This window comes from Ambystoma mexicanum, chromosome 2p (genome assembly GCF_040938575.1).
Source record: "Ambystoma mexicanum isolate Mex_15411 chromosome 2p, UKY_AmexF1_1, whole genome shotgun sequence".
NCBI lineage: Eukaryota > Metazoa > Chordata > Amphibia > Caudata > Ambystomatidae > Ambystoma > Ambystoma mexicanum.
The window spans coordinates 1,043,570,311-1,043,591,993 of NC_090923.1; the positions used below are offsets into that span (position 1 = coordinate 1,043,570,311).

The 21,683-nt window shown below is 47.4% G+C and overlaps 1 protein-coding gene across 6 annotated transcripts in view; it reads left to right on the forward strand.

The window, feature by feature from the left end:
• Positions 1-21,683, forward strand: part of PELI3 (pellino E3 ubiquitin protein ligase family member 3) — a 418,904-nt gene that overhangs the window by 387,131 nt on the left and 10,090 nt on the right. For 3 of the 6 annotated variants that reach the window (XM_069644928.1, XM_069644927.1, XM_069644929.1), the window contains 2 exons: positions 3,614-3,755; positions 20,775-20,876. In XM_069644928.1, coding sequence (XP_069501029.1) covers positions 3,614-3,755; positions 20,775-20,876 — 244 coding nt within the window. The remainder of the gene's footprint in view (positions 1-3,613; positions 3,756-20,774; positions 20,877-21,683) is intronic. The other 3 variants (XM_069644933.1, XM_069644930.1, XM_069644932.1) reach the window with 1 other exon arrangement.

The following is a 21,683-nucleotide window of genomic DNA, read 5'->3' on the forward strand; positions in this document are numbered from 1 at the left end:
GCTTTCATTGTCAAGGACTCTCTCTCTTAGGCCGTCTCCTCTTTTATCTTGTTCATTTGCCAGTTTTATTTCCTCTCTCTCATTATGTGTTTCTAGGTTGGACTCTCTCCAGTCCTCAACTATGAAGACAAAGCATGCCTTCCCTTCCTCCCAGGGTTTGTTTTAATTTCAAGTCTCTTTTGGCTCTCCACCTGGATTGGTTAAATCTCTCTTTTATATCTTTTTCACATTTCTTATTAACCAGTTTCTTTAATGATATCTAGTCCTTAGGAGTGGGACACGTTTCTCTCTTTACCTGATACCTGTCTCACCAGACTGGGATATTTGTTTTTTGCTTTCTTTGGTGTTTACAGTTCCAATTACACAGTCTTATATTTACTCTCTCGTCCTTAGGACTAGGCCGAGTTTCTTTGCAAATAATGGTTCCCCGGCAGCCTCCCATTTTTCACGGTTCCCCCGGTACCTCTCGTTATAGTGGGGAAGGTTGTCGAAATCCGCTCTTGCACGGCTAAGCTTTCTCTGTCTTCTCGCTCAACGGCTTTCCGTTCTCGGTTCCTCATCGGGTTTGTGCCCTACACGGGCAATGTTGATCTGAATCTATTCATGCTTCTCACCATGGTAGTCTCAGCATCGTTGTTCAAGCATCCTGGCCACCACTCTGCAAGCGTGGTCACGCCACCACCAGGTGCATCATTCCTTTCTTCCTCCTCGCAATGCTTTCCACGCAGCTGTACACACCGGCCCTCCGGTGTCCCACGCTCGCCTTCTGCGTCGCGTTGAAAGTCGTGGGCTCCAGTACCTATCTTGGCTCCACCTCCACAAGGCGTAATGATGTTAGGGGGCTTCCCCGGCACATAGCACGCTTTCCTCTCTCTTTCCTCTGACTCGTCCCAGTTAAATATACATCTTTTGTTAAAGAGACATCGGGCCTCATTACGAGTCCGGCGGTAAAACCGCCTGGTTACCGCCAGACTCGTATTACCATTACGCCTCCGTGACTCCCGGAATTACCAGGGCATTACAGGAGTCACGGAGGCGGAATGGTGTAAATCCCCATTCCCATCTCGTGATGGTGCTGGCGTTTCCACGTCCGCCTGCAGGCGGGCGGTGTTAAACCCGCCAGGTCAGACCTGGCGGGAAGATCACCTCCCGCCTGCAGGACTCGGGATCGGGCAGTCCAGAATTAACAGTGGCGGCGGGTTTACCGCCACTGTTAATTCCAGACCGCCGACCCGTAATGAGGCCCATCTTCCTTTCTTTTTCCATATCAGTCTTTTTTACATTGCCTTCAGACAAATGTAAAGATGTTACACTACACTTTTTAGTAGACAGTTCCATGTATGCGGTTTTGGTAGGTGGTTTAGGGAGTTCCTCACAGGAATGGGACTCCTTGTACTCACAGGGAGAATCTCTCCCGGGGAGGTCCCACTTGCTTTGACCCCTAGAGGGGGCAGTGTGTCTTGTGGAGCCGGCTTCCTCCCTAGCCTCGCAGGAGTAGGCACCCCCTTGGGCAGAAGGGAGTTGGCACAGTATGTTGAAAAATGGATTGTTAGTTTACTAAATGCAACTGTAGCTTAGTCCCCTGCATAGCTCTGGGAAAATGTTGTAGGGTGGCCAAGGGAGCTGTTGGCCTTCCTAAGCTAGTCGATGATGTATCCTTGGGATTTATCAGGAGGATCCCCTGGTCCCAGCATCGGACAGGAGACAGTCACATGCAGCCCATAAACTATGACTCATTAAAGAGAGTGCATAATTGCATAATAAACTGTGAACCTGTTTGTATGACTACTGTAGAACCCGTAAGTAGGGTGCCGCTAATTACTCTCAAGACACTTATTGGAGTTGGGAGGTCACCATGGTCACCTTTTGTGCCATGAAAGATGGGGCTTTATTACCAACACCCAACTCTTCCGTGCATGCCTAGTTGAGCACATTGTTGCTTTCCAAGATGATGGACAAGGCTTTTAGAGCCACTTTCTGCACTACAGCAACGCACCGAAAATAATCAGCAACAACACCTAAATCAGAAAAGTCCATTGTGCTCACACAATCTTAAACTGCCACTACCACAGCAGGTTCCTTAATCTAAGTCACGCCTAAGTCAGGCCGAACGGGAAGGGGTCAATAGGGGCACCTCAGAGAGGTGGCAGTGAGGTTGTTTGTAGTCAGAGGAGGAAACATGAGTTTGGAGCAAGCTGACGAGATAGAAGGGGGATTCCAATGCTTGCAGGGAGGAGAGGAGACTGGAGATGTATGAGGGAGAGAAGAAACATCTTGAGGAGGAGGTGGTGAGCAGGGTGTAGAAGGGGGAGGTGATGCGCAATGTTTAGGAGGTAGTGAGCAGAATCGCGGAGGTGGAAGTGGTGAGCAGAGTTGAGCAGGCAGAGGTGGTGACCAGATTGGAGGAGGATGTGAACAGAGTTGGGGTTGTGAGCAGAGCTGAGGAGGAGGTGGTGAGCAGAGTTGAGGGTGTGAGCAGAGTTGAGGAGGAGAAGGTTGTGGGCAGAGTTGAGGAGAAGGTGGTAGGCAGAGTTACAAAGTAGGAGGTGATGAGACAAGATTCCCAAGAGGAGACTAGAGAAACTCAGGAGGGGGAGCGACGATGAGTAAGAGGAGACTGGGGTGAGACAAGAAGTGAAAGAACAGGAGGCTGGCCTGGTCAGAGATAGCAAAGCCAGGAAGTAAAAGGGCATGTCGGACCAAGGCAGAGGGTTGGGTGAAATCCTGATCAGAAGTGTAGGGGTGAGGGGGAAGGAAGGAGGAACAAGCACATGGTGTTGTGTCCAAGACGGCCAGGAACAGAGATGGTGAGGAAAGGTTGTTGAGAGGTGAGAGGTCAGGACCTTAGGACAGGCAGGTGAGAAGGCACTCTTGACCGCCTGTACCCTGAAACCGGGTTCACTTTAAAATGAGCCCCACAAATTGTTGAACTTGGAAAATAGGCTGAGCTGCTACTTTACTTGTATTAGTTTACCCATCGAAGGAAGCTTTATGTTAAATATAAACCTATTTTGACATGAAGGTGTATTTGGCCCTCTTTGTAGTACCTTCTTGGCTTCATGATTACATGTATTATAATGTTATTAATGTGTACGAAAGGAGAGAATTTACATTTTGTTTCTAAAAGGTGGGTGGGCAGTTCCTTTGAGACTATTGGGATTTTCTCAATTCTTCACAAGAAAGTTTGGTATCTCTTTGTGGTTAATGGTGGGGTATTGTCAGATTGCAATAAGAAAGTGTGCATCTCGTTTTGAGTGCTGAAATATGACCATTGCATACACATGGGCAGTGGTATCTGTCTTTACATATAGTTAAAATGTAAGGGTTAAGATAGCTCCAGTATGCAGCAGGTGCTTTTAAAAAACATTATGATTCTTTTTTATCTATTAGAAGGGACAACGCTAAAGAGATTTCAAACTGTTTTAGCGCTAGTCCGTCACTCATATCTGAGTGGAGAGTGAGCTTGGTTTACAGATTACATGAAAATGCTGTTTTTTGGGAGGGGTGAGTGGGGGGGTTCATGAACGGATGGTCATTGGGTTCCTTTACCAGATACATGATAAAAAATCAGAAAGTGCACTATCTTGAACATTCTTTCTGATAACTTCCACAGCTACAATGGCTCCCTGGCGAATGGGGACAAAGGTCGTCGACGAAGTCGTTTGGCGCTTTCCAGGAGACCCAAGGCAAATGGGGTGAAGCCAGATGTCATCCACCACATCTCAACGCCACTGGTGTCCAAGGCAAGGGTTGAAGTCAGTTCTTCATGCACAATTTATCCCCTGTTTGTCACCCTTCAGACTCCAAGGGTATATGTTTCCCAACAGCCAAATTGAACTGTGCAATTGTTGTTCTACCATGTTGTACTGATCGAGTGCGGCATGTGTCTGATTGATTGGATCACCTACCGGCTGAGGGCACAGCACTGTCGGAACAATTCTCCATTCTTCTTAATTGTCTCCTCACATGTTATTTTGTGTCCTACTAGTATTGCTCTAACTGACCACTTGGCCAAACACTTTAAACATGCTGTTTAAACTGCATGTACCTGCACATCCACATCAAAGTAATGGCACACAAACAAAGGTTGATACTGAGAGCTATTATTAATAATATGTGTATTTCAGGTTATAGATACTTGCGAAGAACAGTATGATGACCTCCCTGACATGTCTACCAAAGAATTCTATTGAAAGGATAATTCGCTTCAGTTCAGTTTATTGTCAGTCACGTAACATGAACTATGCATAGCAAATAATATATAACAGTATTCCACATGGGTGTCGTATGAGTAAAATATCAGTATATTGTGAGGGGTCAGAAATGAGAGATGGACATAAAGTTGTAATGTTTTCAACATTAGACATTTTATTAAAATAAAAGGGTTTTGATAAAGGCCTTTCTGTCCCTATCCCAAAGAGAGTTTCCCTACCTATGAAACGAAAACTAAAGCTCATTCTGTGTCTCGTTGTCAAAAGTAGGCAAACTGTCCTTATGTCCAAAACATATGTGACCCTCACACTAAAAATGAACAACAAAATGTGCAAGGAAAATGTCTCTACTTTAAATTCAATAAAAAGCGTGCAACAACCAAATACATAAATCCAACAAAACAATCCTTGTATCCAGGGAATAGTTCCATTTTCCTGAGCTGTTTCAGGCAGGAGTGTTGAAAGTGTTCAGTTCAAACAATCGTTCCTCAAGAGTGGTAGAATTGTCTCTTTCCCATAACACTTCTTTAAGATGAAGTGCCTTTTCCAAACAAGGGTGGTTTAATGATGGCAAAGTACCTCTTGGAAATTTACGAAATTATGTTTTACCACTTCCTTTAGGATAATTAGAAAATTGTATTTCCAAACAATAGCTTGCCAAGAGTAGTAGAACTGTCTCTCTTACACAACACCTTCTTAACAATGGCAAAGAGTATCTTTTCAAAGTAGTGGTGTTTTTTTATAAGAATGGCACAAAGTGTCTTTTCTACTCAATAGTTCATTAAGGAAGGTCTCCTGGTGTACTCTCCTGCCAGGGACCCCCTTCACAATGTTCTTTCCTTTCAAACAGCTTATACAGATAATTTCCGGGTGTACTCTCCTGCCAGGAATCCCCCCCCCTCTGGGCTTGGTAGATTCCCTGGTATACTCCCCTGCCAGGTATATCTTTACCCCAATGGCTTGCTGCCTGATGCTCCTCGTTCACCAGGTCTTCTATTCATCTTTCAGTTCTCTTTCTCTTTAAGTATAACACAGTTGTACTCCTTCACTGGTTATACTCTCTATTGGCTCCAGGTCTCACTTGTTCCAACTTCCCCCATATTGGCATCCTTTATATGGAGACTTGTTCAAGTAGATTGCTATCTTCATTGTTAACCCTCATTGGCTTGTGACAATACTTGTTCCAATCATACTTTTCTTAGATGAGGATTTGTACAGATCGCGTATCTCAACTGCTTCATTAAAGTTCATTTATTCACAAACAATATTTACTCCGAATGTCCTCATATAGACATCTCATATATGGAGACATGTGTAAATGCAGTCTTTCTGTGTTACTTTTTTGATGTTTAAAGTAACTTCCCAATTGCGCCTGTTGGTATGCCCCAGAGCTCCCAATGCGGTGTTTGCTGGCGTGTCCGACATATGGCGTAGAGCAGCAGCGCCGCCCGTGCCTCAGCAGAAGCGTTCCCTGCTTTTCAGACCCTCTCACGGTTCTCCTGACAGCTTCTCCGTCCTCCGCTGATGAAACCTCTGCCTTTCACCCTGACTGCGACCTCAACAGCCTCTCCACGGTTGCCAGTCTGCAAACGGTCTTTCTGTGGCACCCACTCTGCTTCTCCCAGTCTCTCGCAGTCTCAGAGGGAAACACCTGCTTCCCACCACATTGCTTGTTTGCGTGTGTCTGCTCCTGTTTCTGCCTCCTGCTGTGCCAACTCTACCTCTCTCTTCTCCTGCTTCACTACTGCCATGAAAAGGCATACCATTTTTAAATATCCTGCACCGCTGATTAGCCTGACTAGTCTTCACATTGATGTTTCTTCTGCTCCACATTAACTCAGTTCTCCTCTTCTTCGTCCCAGTACTGAAGGATTTATGGGAGTTTGAGTGAGAGGTTTTGGACCCTTAAAGCTATTTTGCTTTAGGTTTGTGTTCATATCAAAACCACCATTAACAGGAGATGTTAAGTAAGCACTATGTGCATATGAAGCGTAAATGGTATCCTGCCTAGGGTGTTTGGCATTAAGGGGTTTTAGGGTTTTAACATTGGAAGGATTGCTATAATGACGACATGCCATCAGGAACTTGGGTATTATAGGGTCATCTTCAAAATGAATGGAAGAATACTGCGTCCCTCCTGATGGGGCCATTGCATCTTCCTGACAGTCCTGTTCTCCCATGTGATCCTCCCTCAAAATACCACCTCCAGGTTCTGGATCAGGTAGTGGCTGCTGTCCCCTGGGCACATGAGAGGAATCTATGTGATCACTGCGCCGCCTGTAATTGAGCCGACGAAAATGTTGATGGCAATTACGGTGCGGTGCAGTGATCAGATAGATCACTTTGCCCGCATCCCCCGGCCCGCATTCCCCTTCCCGCCCCCTTTCTCCCACTTACCTTTATGGCGGCACACTTCTGTGTGTGCCGTGGACTCCCTGCTATCCCTGCAGTGTCAGTTCCTCCCACTTATGTGGGTCGGAGCTGACGCTGCAGGGTGTTAAGGTGTGAGTCACGAGAATGTTGCGTACCTGTATGCTTGGTTGATCTCGACGGGGCAGCCAGACTGACAAGAAGAATTGGTGACACGTGAAACCAGCCTCTCCTCCACCCAGAATGGGTACTGGGTAAAAGATGGACCGATTCCCAACGTCACGAGCAGCTCTCTCCTGATTACCGTGACGTCGGGACTGTGCAAGCACAGGCAGGAGAGGCTGAAGGAACAAGTTCTTGAGATGATGGAGCTCCAAGGTCCAAGAAGGACCGAGATGTGTGGAGGTGCTCAAGAGTCCAAGGATGGCTGAGGCGAACACCAGGAGAAGGCACTGGATGCAGTGGTGCTCAAGAGTCCAAGGATGACAAGGCGTGCACCAGGAGAAGATGCTGATGCTGTGGTGCTCAAGAGTCCAAAGATGACAAAGGCGTGCACCAGGAGAAGACACTGGATGCTGTGGTGCTCAAAAGTCCAAGAAATGGCCGGGTGTACACCAGGGAGGTGATGGACGCAGAGGAGCTCAAGAGTCCAAGGATGGCTGAGGCAAACACCAGGAGAAGGCACTGGATGAAAGACCACAGAGCACAGGCTGGCACGAAGCAGGAGAAAAGGGGAAATCAAGGCAGGGCTGCCTAGCCAGGCAAAAGGAGGGAAAACCCGGGAAGGAAGGAAAGCTGACGTGGGCCAGGCAAGGAGAGGAGTCCAGGAGGGCAGAGAACCCCAGCGGAACAAAAGGGGAAATCCAGGGAGACCCGGGGGAAACAGGGAGCTGGCAAGGAGAGGTCCAAGGAGAACCCCAGGAAGGCTGAGCAGGGCAAAGCTGGACGCAAGAACAAAAGGTGAGCGTGTAACATGATCAGGAACAGAACGCGTTGAGACACGATCTGTTCCCGATCCTCACTCTCCCTTTATGGGCCGCCGGCGCCCGCGAGGCCTGGAACGCAAGCTGATCGTCGCCAGGCGCCGGCGGACCCAGAGCGAGGCTTGGGCAGCAAGCCCCTCCAATCACGGGTGCCCAATCCACGGCGCATGCGCGGAACCGTGATCGCGGTCACCTGCTCATGTGCCGAGGAGCTGCAGCTTTGGTCCCCGAAGCTCTCCCTCCGGCACCTCTCCAAGCGCGGAAGCGTGAATAGAGGCACCAGGATGGGAAAGCACGTGCGACGAACCCCGGTCTCCCGGTAAGCGTGACACTATGCCCCCTCCCAGGAAGGCCCGGGGCCCCAGGTTTCCAAGGAAACCGGCGATAGAACTCACGCACAATACGTGGGGCGTGCACATGCCGGTAAGGTTTCCAAGTGCGATCACAGACTGGGTACCCCTTCCAATCCACCAAAAAATGGAGCACCCCCCTGCGATAGCGAGCATCGCATATTTCCTGAACCACAAATTCGGGGATCCCCTGCACTAGAACAGGAGCCGGGCGAGGACTGCCACGACCATAGGGGTCAACAACATAGGGCTTCAAAAGGGAGACATGAAAAACAGGATGAACATGCCAGGAACGGGGCAGCTGAAGACGAAAAGCCACAGACGACAGACGCTTGGTGAACCTAAATGGGCCAAAATACCGGGGAGCCAACTTAACCGGTAAGTTGCGAAGTGGCAGATTTTTAGAGGATAACCAAACCCTATCCCCAACCCGGAAATCAGGTTCCACACTCCTCCTCCGGTCAGCCTGAGACTTCATATGGTCTTGAGGAGCCTCCAATGACTTGCGTGCCAACTCGTGTTGCTGTTGGATAGTCGAAATCAGAGCATCAGCGGAAGGAACCGTACTGGACGGCACAGGATGGAAAGGCATCAATTTCGGATGCTGACCCGTCGAACAATAGAAAGGACTGGTTCCGATGGAAGAATGGGTGGAATTGTTGTAGGACACCTCGGCAAGGTCCAAACATGCCATCCAGTTGGACTGCGTGGCATTTGCAAAACAACGGAGGTATGCTTCCAGCGTCTGATTCGTTCTCTCCGTGACACTTTGGACTTTGGATGATAACCAGAGCTCAGAGCTCTGCGGATACCAAGATGGTCACACACCTTGCTCCAGAAAGAAGAGAGGAATTGAGCACCACGATCCGAAATGATCTTTTCGGGAAGGCCATGCAGCTGATAAACTGCATGCAAAAAGGCCGTAGCCATCTGCGTAGCAGTAGGTATCTTCTTGAAAGGAATGAAATGGGCGTACTTAGTAAAACTGTCCACAACGACCATTATACAGGTGTACCCATCCGAGGGAGGCAGATCAACAATGAAGTCAGTGGCGATGGTGTGCCAAGGATATGGTGCCAACTCCGTAGGTAAAAGTAATCCCAAAGGCCGTCGTCTGGGGACCTTGGATTGAACGCAAACGGGACAGGTTTCCACATACTTTCGGACCTCACCAGCCCAGCCAGGCCACCAAAATTGTCGAGATAGCAGTTTTTGTGTTGCTCTAATCCCTCGGTGACCCCCAATGGGGGAATCATGGAAACCGTGCAATATGCCTTCTCGAATCTCCCCCTCGGGAATGTACAGTCTTCTCTGGAAAAACAGAAGGCCATTATGTTCGGATATTGAAGGCTGTTGAAGTAGAGTTGACCTCCTAGGATCTATCCAGGTGGCATCTGATTTTGACTGCAAGAGTGGTGACAAAGTCAATAAAAAATGATGAGGAGAGATTAGTGGTTGAGCCAAACTAGAGTGTCCCTCTTCCTTCTCTATCTCCAGGGACCGAGACAAGGCATCAGCCCTTTGGTTCGAAGATCCGGGGATGTAAGTGACATGAAACACAAATGGAGAAAAGAAGAAGGCCCACCGGGCCTGTCGTGGTGTTCGACATTGCAGGGAGCGCAAGTACTGCAAATTGCGGTGATCAGTACGGACCTCTAGGGAAAAGCGAGCTCTCAGTAGGTGATGTCTCCACTCCTCAAATGCGGTCTTAATAGCCAATAGTTCCTTCTCAATGACAGCATAGTTCTTCTCACTGGGGCTCAGCTTACGTGAGAAGTAAGCCACTGGATGTTCAACCGAAGTAGCGGGATCCTTCTGCAAAAGAACAGCCCCTACGGCAAAATCCGAAGCGTCCGCCTCAACAATGAATGGTAGTTCGTCCTGAGGATGACGTAGAATCGGAGCGGCCATAAAGGCTGACTTCAAGGTGTCAAATGCTTGCGTGGCACGAGAGTCCCACAAGTAAGCAATCTTACTGCTAGTCAGTCTAGTGAGAGGTGCTGTGATTTGAGAGAAATGAGGAATAAATTGCCTGTAAAAGTTGGCAAACCTCAAAAAGCATTGTAAGGACCTTACATCATGAGGCTGTTTCCACTCTTGAATAGCCTGGACCTTCTTGGGATCCATCTCAATACCGGCCTGACTGATCACAAATCCCAGGAACTCTATTCTCGATTGATGAAAGGAGCACTTCTCTGCCTTGGCGAACAGATGATTGAGAGATAATCGATGGAGGACCTCTCGTACATGGCATATGTGTTCCTCCCTAGATCTGGAAAAGACCAGTATATCGTCCAAATAGATCGAAACCGAAATTCCAATCAGGTCTCCGAAGATGTGATCCATGAGCCGTTGGAAAACCGCAGGGGCATTGCACAGACCGAAAGGCATCACCCTGTATTCAAAGTGCCCAAAAGGTGTCTTGAATGCAGTCTTCCATTCATCTCCACTCTTGATGCGAACCAGATGATAGGCCCCTCGTAAGTCAAGCTTGGTAAAGAACCGGGCCCAGTGCAGGGTTTCTAGAATACTACAAATCAAGGGTAGTGGGTACCGGTCCTTAGTAGTGATATCGTTCAATAGCCGGTAATCAACACAAGGTCTCAAAGTGCCTTCCTTCTTCTTTACAAAGAATAAGGGGAATCCTGCGGGTGATTTGGATGGTGTGATGTATCCTTTACTTAAACAGTCCGACAAGTAATCTTGTAGCACTCGTTTCTCGTCCTGAGTTAAAGCATACAGTCTACCATGGGGAATCTCAACACCAGGCAACAATTCTATGGCACAATCGAATGAACGATGAGGTGGCAGGGGTATGTTTCCTGGTTCAGCAAAGACCTGTTCAAAACCGGCATATTTTGGAGGAATCTGGAAAGTAGAACAAAGACTGACCCCCTTGCCACGAAATTCCAAGGCCGTCGAAGAAACCTGAGTCTGGACTGGCAGGCTGCATTTCTGGGTGCAAGAGGTGGAAGTAAAGGTCAAGGTATGAGTCCTCCAATTGATGACTGGATTGTGATGCTGGAGCCAGGGTAACCCCAAGACCAACTTGTAGGTGGGAGACTTGATAACATCTAGAGCATGCTCTTCCAAATGGTGCAATCCGAAGAGTTAACCCTGCAGTGTGCAGACGAACCGGTCCCGAAGATAAAGGAGTACCATCGATAACTTCCACGGGTAGGGCAGTGTGTCTCGAAAGAAGGGGAATCTTATTGATGTTTGCAAATGTTTCATCGATGTAATTGCCAGACGCCCCACTATCCAACAGCCCAAAAACCTCTAGAGTCCGACCAGGCAATTGGATATGGACCTTCAGGGTTAGTAAGACAGCTGGTTGCATAGGATGAAGAATTGAACAAGAAGTCGAAAGGTCTGAGAAGGGGGTGAGACCTGTCGTTGCCTCTCCTCTACACGACAGGTCCTCTAATTTTCTGTCTTCTTCTTCTGAGGTCGTAAAGGACACGTTCCCAGGTAGTGCCCAGCAGCGCCGCAGTAGAGACATAGGCGTAATGTTCTTCTTCGCCTCCTTTCTTCCTCAGATAAAGGACCCCTCACAGCTCCCAACTGCATAGGTTCGGGTCCAGATTCCGCCGAACCAAATGCTCCGGCGGGAGAACTGGCCGTTCTAGAACTGACTCTCTCAAACCGACGTCTCTCAGCCTTTCGTTCAGCTAATCTCTGATCACTTCGGAGCACCTGATTGATTAAGAGTTGGAGGGTCTTGGGTTCGGGGATGTGGAGCAACTCATCCTTGTATTCTTCCCTCAACCCCCGGCGGAACAGGGTCTTCTGCGTGATTTCTGGCTATTGAGAGTCAGTAGCCAGTAGGCGGAAGCGACTGATATATGTTATTATGTCGGCACTTCCCTGCTTTATGTCCATCAACTGATTCTGTGCAACTGTGGACAGATTGGGCGTCTGAAAAACCTCCAGATATGTCTTCTCAAAGGCAGCGAAGTCATTCAATATGGGACTGTTAGTAGCCACAAAAGGTGTTGCCCAGGCAAGAGCGTTCCCGGTTAAATTTCCCAAAATGTATCTGATCTTGGCCTTATCGTTATTGAAATGAGTCGACCTGGAGAGAAAATGAATTCGACAGTGATTACAAAATTCCTCTACTCGACGTGGGTCTCCATCAAACTTGATTGGGGCAGTATGAGCCAAAGAACTCTCAGCCTGTGAGGCACTCCCTGCCCCTTGAGTTACCATTTGACGTAAGACTTGGTTTTCCTGGTGTAAGGCAGTCATCTCTGCTCTGAGAGCTTGTAACTCATTCCGCAGGTCCTGTGTGTCTTCCATCTCTAAATCGGAAGGTAGGCGTCTCAATCTGTTAAGGTGTGAGTCACGAGAATGTTGCGTACCTGTATGCTTGGTTGATCTCGACGGGGCAGCCAGACTGACAAGAAGAATTGGTGACACGAGAAACCAGCCTCTCCTCCACCCAGAATGGGTACTGGGTAAAAGATGGACCGATTCCCAACGTCACGAGCAGCTGTCTCCTGATTAACGTGACGTTGGGACTGTGCAAGCACAGGCAGGAGAGGCTGAAGGAACAAGTTCTTGAGATGATGGAGCTCCAAGGTCCAAGAAGGACCGAGATGTGTGGAGGTGCTCAAGAGTCCAAGGATGGCTGAGGCGAACACCAGGAGAAGGCACTGGATGCAGTGGTGCTCAAGAGTCCAAGGATGACAAGGCGTGCACCAGGAGAAGACGCTGATGCTGTGGTGCTCAAGAGTCCAAGGATGAGAAGGGCGTGCACCAGGAGAAGACACTGGATGCTGTGGTGCTCAAAAGTCCAAGAAATGGCCGGGTGTACACCAGGGAGGTGATGGACGCAGAGGAGCTCAAGAGTCCAAGGATGGCTGAGGCAAACACCAGGAGAAGGCACTGGATGAAAGACCACAGAGCACAGGCTGGCACGAAGCAGGAGAAAAGGGAAAATCAAGGCAGGGCTGCCTAGCCAGGCAAAATGAGGGAAAACCCGGGAAGGAAGGAAAGCTGACGTGGGCCACGCAAGGAGAGGAGTCCAGGAGGGCAGAGAACCCCAGCAGACCAAAAGGGAACAAAAGGGGAAATCCAGGGAGACCCAGGGAAAACAGGGAGCTGGCAAGGAGAGGTCCAAGGAGAACAGGAGAGGAGAACCCCAGGAAGGCTGAGCAGAGCAAAGCTGGACGCAAGAACAAAAGGTGAGCGTGTAACACGATCAGGAACAGAACACGTTGAGACGCGATCTGTTCCCGATCCTCACTCTCCCTTTATGGGCCGCCAGCGCCCGCGAGGCCTGGAATGCAAGCTGATCGTCGCCGGGCCCCGGTGGACCCAGAGCGAGGCTTGGGCAGCAAGCCCCTCCAATCACGGGTGCCCAATCCACGGCGCATGCGCGGAACCGTGATCGCGGTCTCCTGCGCATGAGCCGAGGAACTGCAGCTTTGGTCCCCGAAGTTCTCCCTCCGGCGCCTCTCCAAGCGCGGAAGCGCGAATAGAGGCGCCAGGGAGGGAAAGCGCGTGCGACGAACCCCGGTCTCCCGGTAAGCGTGACACAGGGTCCTTTTTTTTTACTTTCTTACTTTCTTGTCCCCTGTACCCCTGACTCCCGTTACTGCGCCCAAGGAGATCGGGGGACACCCCTGCAACCCCTGATCTGCTTGGGTGCAGTAATGGGAGTCGGTAAAGGAAATGTACCAAAGTCGACGTAACTGCTTAGCCGCAGTTACGTGGTTGACATTTTAGTACATTTCCCATGGGAGGGAGGAGACTTAAGGCCCGGGTTCAGTGAGGACTCCTGTGAAAAACCTGAAAGTGTTGCAGGACCCAGTCCCCGGGGATCCCTTATTCAGGTGGCCAGGGAAGGGCCATTGCTATTGGATCCCAATCCTGTAGGTGGACAAGCAAAGCAGGATCACATGGTTAATGGGTCCTCTGGGAGTGGGGAGGAGACACTGGAAGGTGAGACATGTTATCCCCCATTTCCTGACAGTTGTTAACCCCATATTCCCTCTACCCTTATGGGATATTACAACTCCCATAACTCCCCTCCTTTCCTAATCAGCCCACCTATTGAGACGAGAAAGAGGAAGACTGAGACTAGGAAGATTACCACTAGTAACATATACTGGCCTTGTCACACTAGTAAGGTCAGGCACTCACTCACAATCACACAAACCTGAAACTCATGGACCGTTTTTCAAACTACAAAAGGTGGAGTACAGAAAGACATGGAGAGGATCGCAGGGGCCTAGAAGGAAGGCAATCTGGATGACGAGCCAGAGAAGCACCTGAGAGAGAGCTAGGCCAGGGAGAACGGGACGCCGAGACGCTGACAGCCTGCGAGTTGAGGCAGGAGAAAGCATGGCAAGGGAGTCATGTCTCTAGGAAGCCAGGAGAGTTCAGAGAAAGGAGCCGACGGGCCGGCTAGTCCCTTTCCTCCATGCAACTGCAGACTGCTTGTTTCCTCCCCTGGGCCGTGAGGCCGCTTGGGAGAGTCTGAGTGGCAGGTGGGCAAGACCTTGACCTTGACGAGCTGAAAACAGAAGGACGTGCAAAAGCAATAACAGCCGGTGAGTTCAAAGAAAGAGAGAGCCCGGTTGCGATATGTGCAATTGTGGAAAGCTACAGTGTTAGATGCAAGGCTATGCATTGAAGGATAAAGACATTGAAATGAAAGATTGAATGTATTTGGCCGGCGAGGGAGCCGATGAGAAACAAAGTAACGGAGCAGTGTCATATGAGAAGGCACGTTGTTAAATGCTTCTTGAAGGATAACAGAACAGTGAATGATGAAAGCAAAATGTGTTGAAAGCCACTGAAAGGAAGGGCACAAGGGAAAGAGAGTGTGCAAAGCTGTCAAAAGGCTAATGTGAATGAATATTTTTGTGAAACGAGGAACAGAGTGGCTGTGGGCCCGTCCTAATGAACATTATGCTTTTGTGAAATAAGGAACAGAGTGGCCGAAGTCCCGTTCTGCGAAAGCAAGTGCAAGAGGCATGGATATTAAGAAACCAACCCTATTGTCACAGTGGTCACGTATAGTGGTGAGAATACTGTGCGGTTGCGAAAGTCTCTGGCAAGGCGATAATAATAAGGACCCTGCTGTCGAAGTGGTCATGCATGGGGGTGATAATGCTGTCCAGTCATTTGGTCGAAAGACATTTGGTAGAAAGACAAATGGTCGACGGAATTTGGTCGAAAGCCAAATGGTTGAATTTTTTTTAAATTTATATACATATTTTTTAGGTTTTTGTTTAGGGAAAAAAGGGTTTTTTAGAAAAAAAAGAGGGTTGGGGGGGGACCCCCCAATACCCTCTAAAAAAAAAAAAGTGAAAATACAAAAAAAAAAAATCGACCATTTGGCTTTCGACCAAATGGTGTCGACCATTTGTCCTGTCGACCTTTTTTTTCGACCAAATATCTGGTAACCGGTGATAATACCATGCGGTTGTGAAGGTCTCCGACAGCTGAACATTGTGAAAGAGAAGTACAAATGAAAGAGTTCCAGCCGTGTTTAAGTGTTTGAAGACAGGCAAGAGCAGCCTGTGAAAGCAACCAAGAAGGAACCCTGTGAATATCTGTTTATTTGACAATTGTGAAGCCGGGTGAGGGAAGCCAGAAAGAATCCATTGAAGAAAACTATGATGTATATTGTACTTACATTGAAATAGGTGAGGGAAGCCTAACAGATTAATGGGAAATTTTTGAACTATGCATACTACCCACCTTGAATGAACTTTGTAAGAGCCCCATTGAACTGAACTTGGGGAAGGGAGTGGTGAGCCACTTTCATTGCCATTCTGACATTCCTTTGACACACTCTTTATTTTCATACCTTTTTTCACAGTTATTTATTGTGAATCGTGAGGGCAAGTATAGATTTCTGCCAGACTTTTACCTTTGTTTGACTGACTGACCATTTTGTATTTCTTTGATGGTCGGGACTACTCCCAATATAGAATTAGGGCCAGCCAGGAAGTTTCCAACCCCTGTCAAACTTAATAAAGGTGTTGAAACTTGTACCTTTGTGTCTGTGTCCTTACTTGTGATGCCATGCCTGCCCCACAATCCATAGGATTAATCCCAAAGTGTAATGAAACCCAACCATTAATAGTGGAAAATCTGTACCAAAGCTTAATTTGCAGGCAATCTATATTGTTTAGAATGCATTCCAAATACTACATAATAGCAAGAATTGAATGTTTCATTGGCAGATATGGAACCCCTTTGCTATAGGCAGTCCGGCAACTATTGGTGTGTCCCTTCTATGCAGGTAATATAATGCAAAGAGATGTCACACATCATTTCCAGGGAAACACATAACAGGGACAAATAAAGAGCAGGTTTTGAGGCACTGATGTTTTATAAATGCCACAACGATGCAGATGTTCTTTAGGCAGTTTTCTTGACCGTGCTTTTATTCGTTACCACTTTACGTTAAGACTGCTAACTGGAGTAGACAGAAGGTGATTTTTTCAATCTTCGTTCTCCATGGAATTTCAAACATCATGTTTTCAAAAATGCCCTGTGTGAAGGTGCAGAAGTAAGGCTCAGACACAATGGTTGCATGCTTTTGGGCAGAAACATTTTTTATATGAAAATGGGTTGCAAAAATGCCTCTCTGTCCCTAAAACTAAGAGGGGTTTTCCTACCTCTAAAAAAAACGAAGGAAATTGTCAGAATCTCCAAATGATAATGTTTGTCATTTTTGTGTCTCAAAAAGCCTAATTCAGTCCCTAACACTAATAACTTCAAGCAACAGTGCAAGGATGATCTCTTCCTAAAGTAAAGTGTTCTTTGTAGATCCAACCAACAGAAATGTTCCTAGTCTCGTGGGTAATCACAAGTGGCAAAAATAAAGAAATGTTCAAAACTCTAGGACCCCAAGGTTAGGGTCATAGTCCTTTCCCCTAGATTCCTTCTTATAGTGTCTCTCTCCTTTTGGGGCCTCTCTGGCAGGTACTTGCTTATGCAAATGCCAGTAGGCTGTTCACAAGATTATGCGTATCCTATTTATCCCACCAACTTGGCACGCTCCTTTTGCCAAGTGTAGGATTTGTTTCACCATGTATCTTCACTTATTGTGGGTGCGGTTCCCAGACTCGCAGTATTCAGAATGTTTGGTTTACTTCAATGACAAGTAATTGTCCTCTAATGGACTGTCCCTCTTTTGGGTGTGAGTCCCAGACTTGCAATATTCAAACGAGCTTGGTATGCTCTCCTGCCAACCCTTGGTCCTCTGATTGACTGTCCCTCTTTGGGTACGAGTCCCAGACTTGTAATATTCACTGTTACATGGTTTACTGTCCTGCTAAACAACAGTCCCAGCGTGGACTAGCTCTTTGGGTGCAGGTCCCAGACTTTCAAAATTCTGTTTTCCTTTTCTTTCAGTATCTCATATGGGTGCGGGTACCAGACTCACAATATCCAGATTAGGGTTTGTTTCTATTGTGGGTGCGTGTTCCAGACTCGCACTTCGTTCCCAATGTCTCAGACCCTCTTGATCCAGCTTCCGCCTTCCTCCCCTCGAACTCCAGCACCACTCTGGTAACCCGCGTACCTGTTTACTTCCTTCTGGTAGGTACTGGCATTTCCCGAGCAGCTGCTGTGTCTCTTGAGGCTCTGGTAGGGTTCAGGGCTCCGTCGCGGTCTGCAGTGGCTCTCCAGACGTCTGCTTCTCCCCGGCAATGCATCCTCTCTCATGGATGCTTCCCCAGTGCCCTGGATCCCCAGAGGTTTCACAAGGCAGCAGCCAGAGCAGTCCTTGCTTCCTGGACCTTGCTCGTATTCTCCTCCTCTGCTCTCGCCTTCCCTCATGCTGGCTCTTATGCCTTTTGCTGCTCCACAGCTCACCGGATTCCTCTTTGGAGGATTGCTTTCTCCTCTCATTTCAGCTGTGGTGGGTTTAAACACCCACGTTGGAAAATGGAATTGCTTTGGGCCAATCACATTTGTTGAGAAGCTAGAGTACTTACTCTACTTCTTCAGAGTGATCCTTGTACTCCTGGTCATCTTCTTCTCAGTCGTTGAGAAGCTAGAGTGCTCATTCCATTTCTCTATAGTGATCCTTGGACTCTTGGTCTTCTTCTTCTTCTCCTCAGTACATGACTTAGATGTAACATACTTTGCCTTCTCTGAAGTTTAAATCCTGTCAAGTATATTAAGCTGACCAACTTTACAATAACAGATACTGGCCCTTTCAAAAAAGGGAAGGAAGGATCCACCATTGGAGAAGGGTTCATGTGTACTAATGCGGGGCACCACCGCGTTCTCTTAACAAGGTCGTTCCTAATCTCATAAGGGGGTTCCTCCCCCATGTGATCCTCCCTAGGTGCACCACCCCCAAGGGGACTATTGTACTGTGGACGCACCACCCTGGCCAAATAGGAAAGGTCTCCCCCTAGGGGAGTAGGGACAAAAGCCTCAGATTTGTCATACCTGTTAGCAGACAAGTTAAGCAAAAGGGGAAAATGGCAGAATGCATTCCCACGGTGTCCCGTCAATGATTGGGAGGGGCTTTGTGAGTTCCTCACCTCTACCAAGGTGAAACAAACATTTTCTGTGCAACATCAATCTCGATATAGGTCTTCTCATTTCCTTTATAAATTAGGGTTCCAATTGGCCACTTAAGGTTAGTTCTTATTCACAACCAGCTCTTAGGGCATTTGGGGATTTGTATTTCCTGCCCTGGCGGTTGCACAATAGCCTAAAGCAGAGCTTAGGTGTTTTCAGTGTCTGATCAGAAAGAATGGGTGGTTGAGTAGCAGTGGCGTCATGGCAGTATTCACAATCGCTGCAGCCGGAGCAGATGGACTCACTTGTAGCAATGATACATTGCTGGGATGGGGAATATGGAATTAGTGCATGTCTGTAGGGGTCAGTGTGGTGTAGCATGGTTGTAAGGTATGTGCAGGAGGGATGGCCGGAGGGAGGTGTGGAGGAAGAATTGAGGGGATTATAGGAGAATAAAAAATGAATTGAGTGTGAGGAAAGGAATTTTGGAGATCGAATTGTGGTGCTGGAAGGAATGAGAGAGGTTGTACTTGGGATAGTCCATGAGGGGCATCTGGGTGTGTGTAAGACGAAGGGACTGATTTGGCAGGACTTCTAGTGGCCTGGATTGGATATGGAGGTGGAGAATGTTTAGAAAGAATATGAGGGACGTAAAAATAGTGATAAGATTGTGGTTGCCAGGACGCCACCCATGAACGTAATCCAACTGCCAAATTCAGTTTGGGATGTGGTTGCAGTGGACATTTTGGGGCCGTTATCGGACATCAGAGCGCTGATGTAATTGTGGTTGTGGATTTACTGTCCAAGTGGCCGGAGGGCTGTGTGGTAAAGGACATAAGTGCGCACAAGGTAGTGAGCTTCCTGGAAGGAGTGTTTTGGAGGGAGGGTTTCCCTAGAAAGTTGGTTTGGTGTCAGCTAATGGTCCGCAATTTGTGTGTAAAGAAATTGAGGAATTTCTTAAAGAGAATGGGGTGGAGCATACCACAACAGCGTTGTATAATCCTAAGGGAAATGCGACTGTGGAGAGATTCAACAGGATGTTGATGGAGGTGATACAAATTGCAGTAGGAGCAGGTGGGGATTGGTCACGGGCTGTGGAGAGGGTCATGCAATACAGGATTGCACTGCATCCGGTTATGGGGGTTTCGCTGTTCGAGGCATTGAGAAGGAGATTGCCTAATTCGAGGTTGAAGCCAGGTTGGATGGGGAAATTCGGTGGTGATCGTGGCGTGGTGTCTTAACAGGTCTTACGAGAAAGAGTGATACGTGATCAAGTGAAATCAAAAGATAGGTAAGATGAAACAAATTGTTAAAGAATGTTTGATGTGAGAGGGGGTAGAGGTGAAGGTGAAGAGTGGGAGGAGAGTGCAGAAAGGATGCATTAAGTATGCAGGTCCCCTGCAGGTGGTGGAAGAATTTGGGAATACAGTACTACTGAGCAATGCTGAGAAGTGAGTAAGGAAAGAGTGGCGATATGTGGAATGTAGGGGGCGTCTCCCAATGGAAGCCTACTCTGAATGTCATGAGGGAAGGAGGTGTGTTATATATCAACAGGCATATGTATATAGAAGTAGATTTATTGTTCATTCATTGTATGCATATATGGAGGCATATTCATTGTTCATTCTGTATGCTGTCAGGTTCATGGATTGGACAGCACAATCTCTTCCATTTTAGAACCAATATGACACTGCTGTAAGATTGGAAGGCTATGTTATAAAAATAAGAAACAGTTATTGAATGAGAAGCAGGTTGGGGATGCTTACACCATGACGCCAGTTTGTAATTAAACCTGAGTAATACAAGTGTTACCTTTACTCTCTGGTGCATGGCGTGTCCATTTAATACCTGTCTCTGCTCTGGTAGGCAATAGAAATGAATTATTGTTCAAAGAATCAAGGCCTACTAAACCAGGTCCCTCTTTGCAGTCTGGAGGTACCCAAAGTACTAGTTGTATAGTGAGAGAAGGAGTGGCATATTTGGGTTCATTTAATCTTGGAGTCTGAGAATCTGTTGTATAATAATGTGTTCATGTCATTTGTAATGCTTGTGTTATTCTGAACTAGATCAGCCTATCTGCTGCCAATTGTGCTTAGATTGCTTCTTGTCTTTGGGGTATGAAGCAAGCTTGTCAATGTTTTCCCTATATGGAGAACCATCCATGGAATCCATCCAATTTTGGAGCTGATTGCTAACCTTGTGAAAACAAAGCTAAAAGGGTGTTAGATGTTCTAACACTGTCAAGAATGAGACTCTGGAGCTTATTTGAAGGGCTAGTGAAGCACTGTTTATCAATTTTGTTCTTAAGTATTTGCTGCTTCCACACTAACATGTCCCCTTCGTGTGTTCTCTGCTGCTAGGCGCTGAGCAACAAGGGACAGCACAGCATCTCGTACACGCTCTCCCGCAGTCATTCTGTAATTGTGGAGTATACACATGACAATGAGACGGACATGTTTCAGGTATGGGGGGAGGGAATGAAATGAGTGCAGTTAACATGTTATGTCTCTTTGTTGCATGTGCCATAGAGAACTCTGACAACATTGAAGGGCAAGAACTGAAGGGAAGTGATGTGATCTAGATGTGATTTGGAGTGTTTAGTCGGGGATGTGTTACCATAATGGGACTAGAAAGAGGAACACAATGAAAGTCCCTGGTTGCTACTTCTAATATATGTATACCTGTTAGGCTGCCTGTGGAATCACATGTTTTGTAGTATTGTTTTAGTGAACTTTAAAATATGAGATTGTTTCTGCAATGAGAAAACAAGTTACTTACCCCTGGTAACGTTCTTTCGACTCGATGTCCCTCCGACATATTCCTCATCTTATGATATCTTAATTTCCAGCTTCAGCTGCTTCAGAAAAAATGTTCTTCTCGGCAGAGGGAGCTGTGCGTAGAGACGGTCGACCCAATGCATTCGAGGGCTTACATCTTGGTTGCCGTATCGTCGAGTACATATATCACACGCAGCGCCCGTTGGCTTCAGTTCTGTTTTTTCACCACCCAAATACAGAATTACCGCCATTGACAAGTGCCTTTAATTATCAGACCTTAAAAGAGTGTAAAGTCTAAACCTTGGAAATTCTATAGTGGGGTAGGTTGGGAGGGCGATGAGGAATACGTGGGAGGAACATCCAGTCAAAAGAATGTTACCAGGGGTAAGTAAATTGTTCTTTGAATGGATTGTGTCTTCCCAAGTATTCCTCATCTTATTATAGACTCCTAAAGCAGTATTAAATTCTTTTGGAGGAGGGAGTAAGAATTTG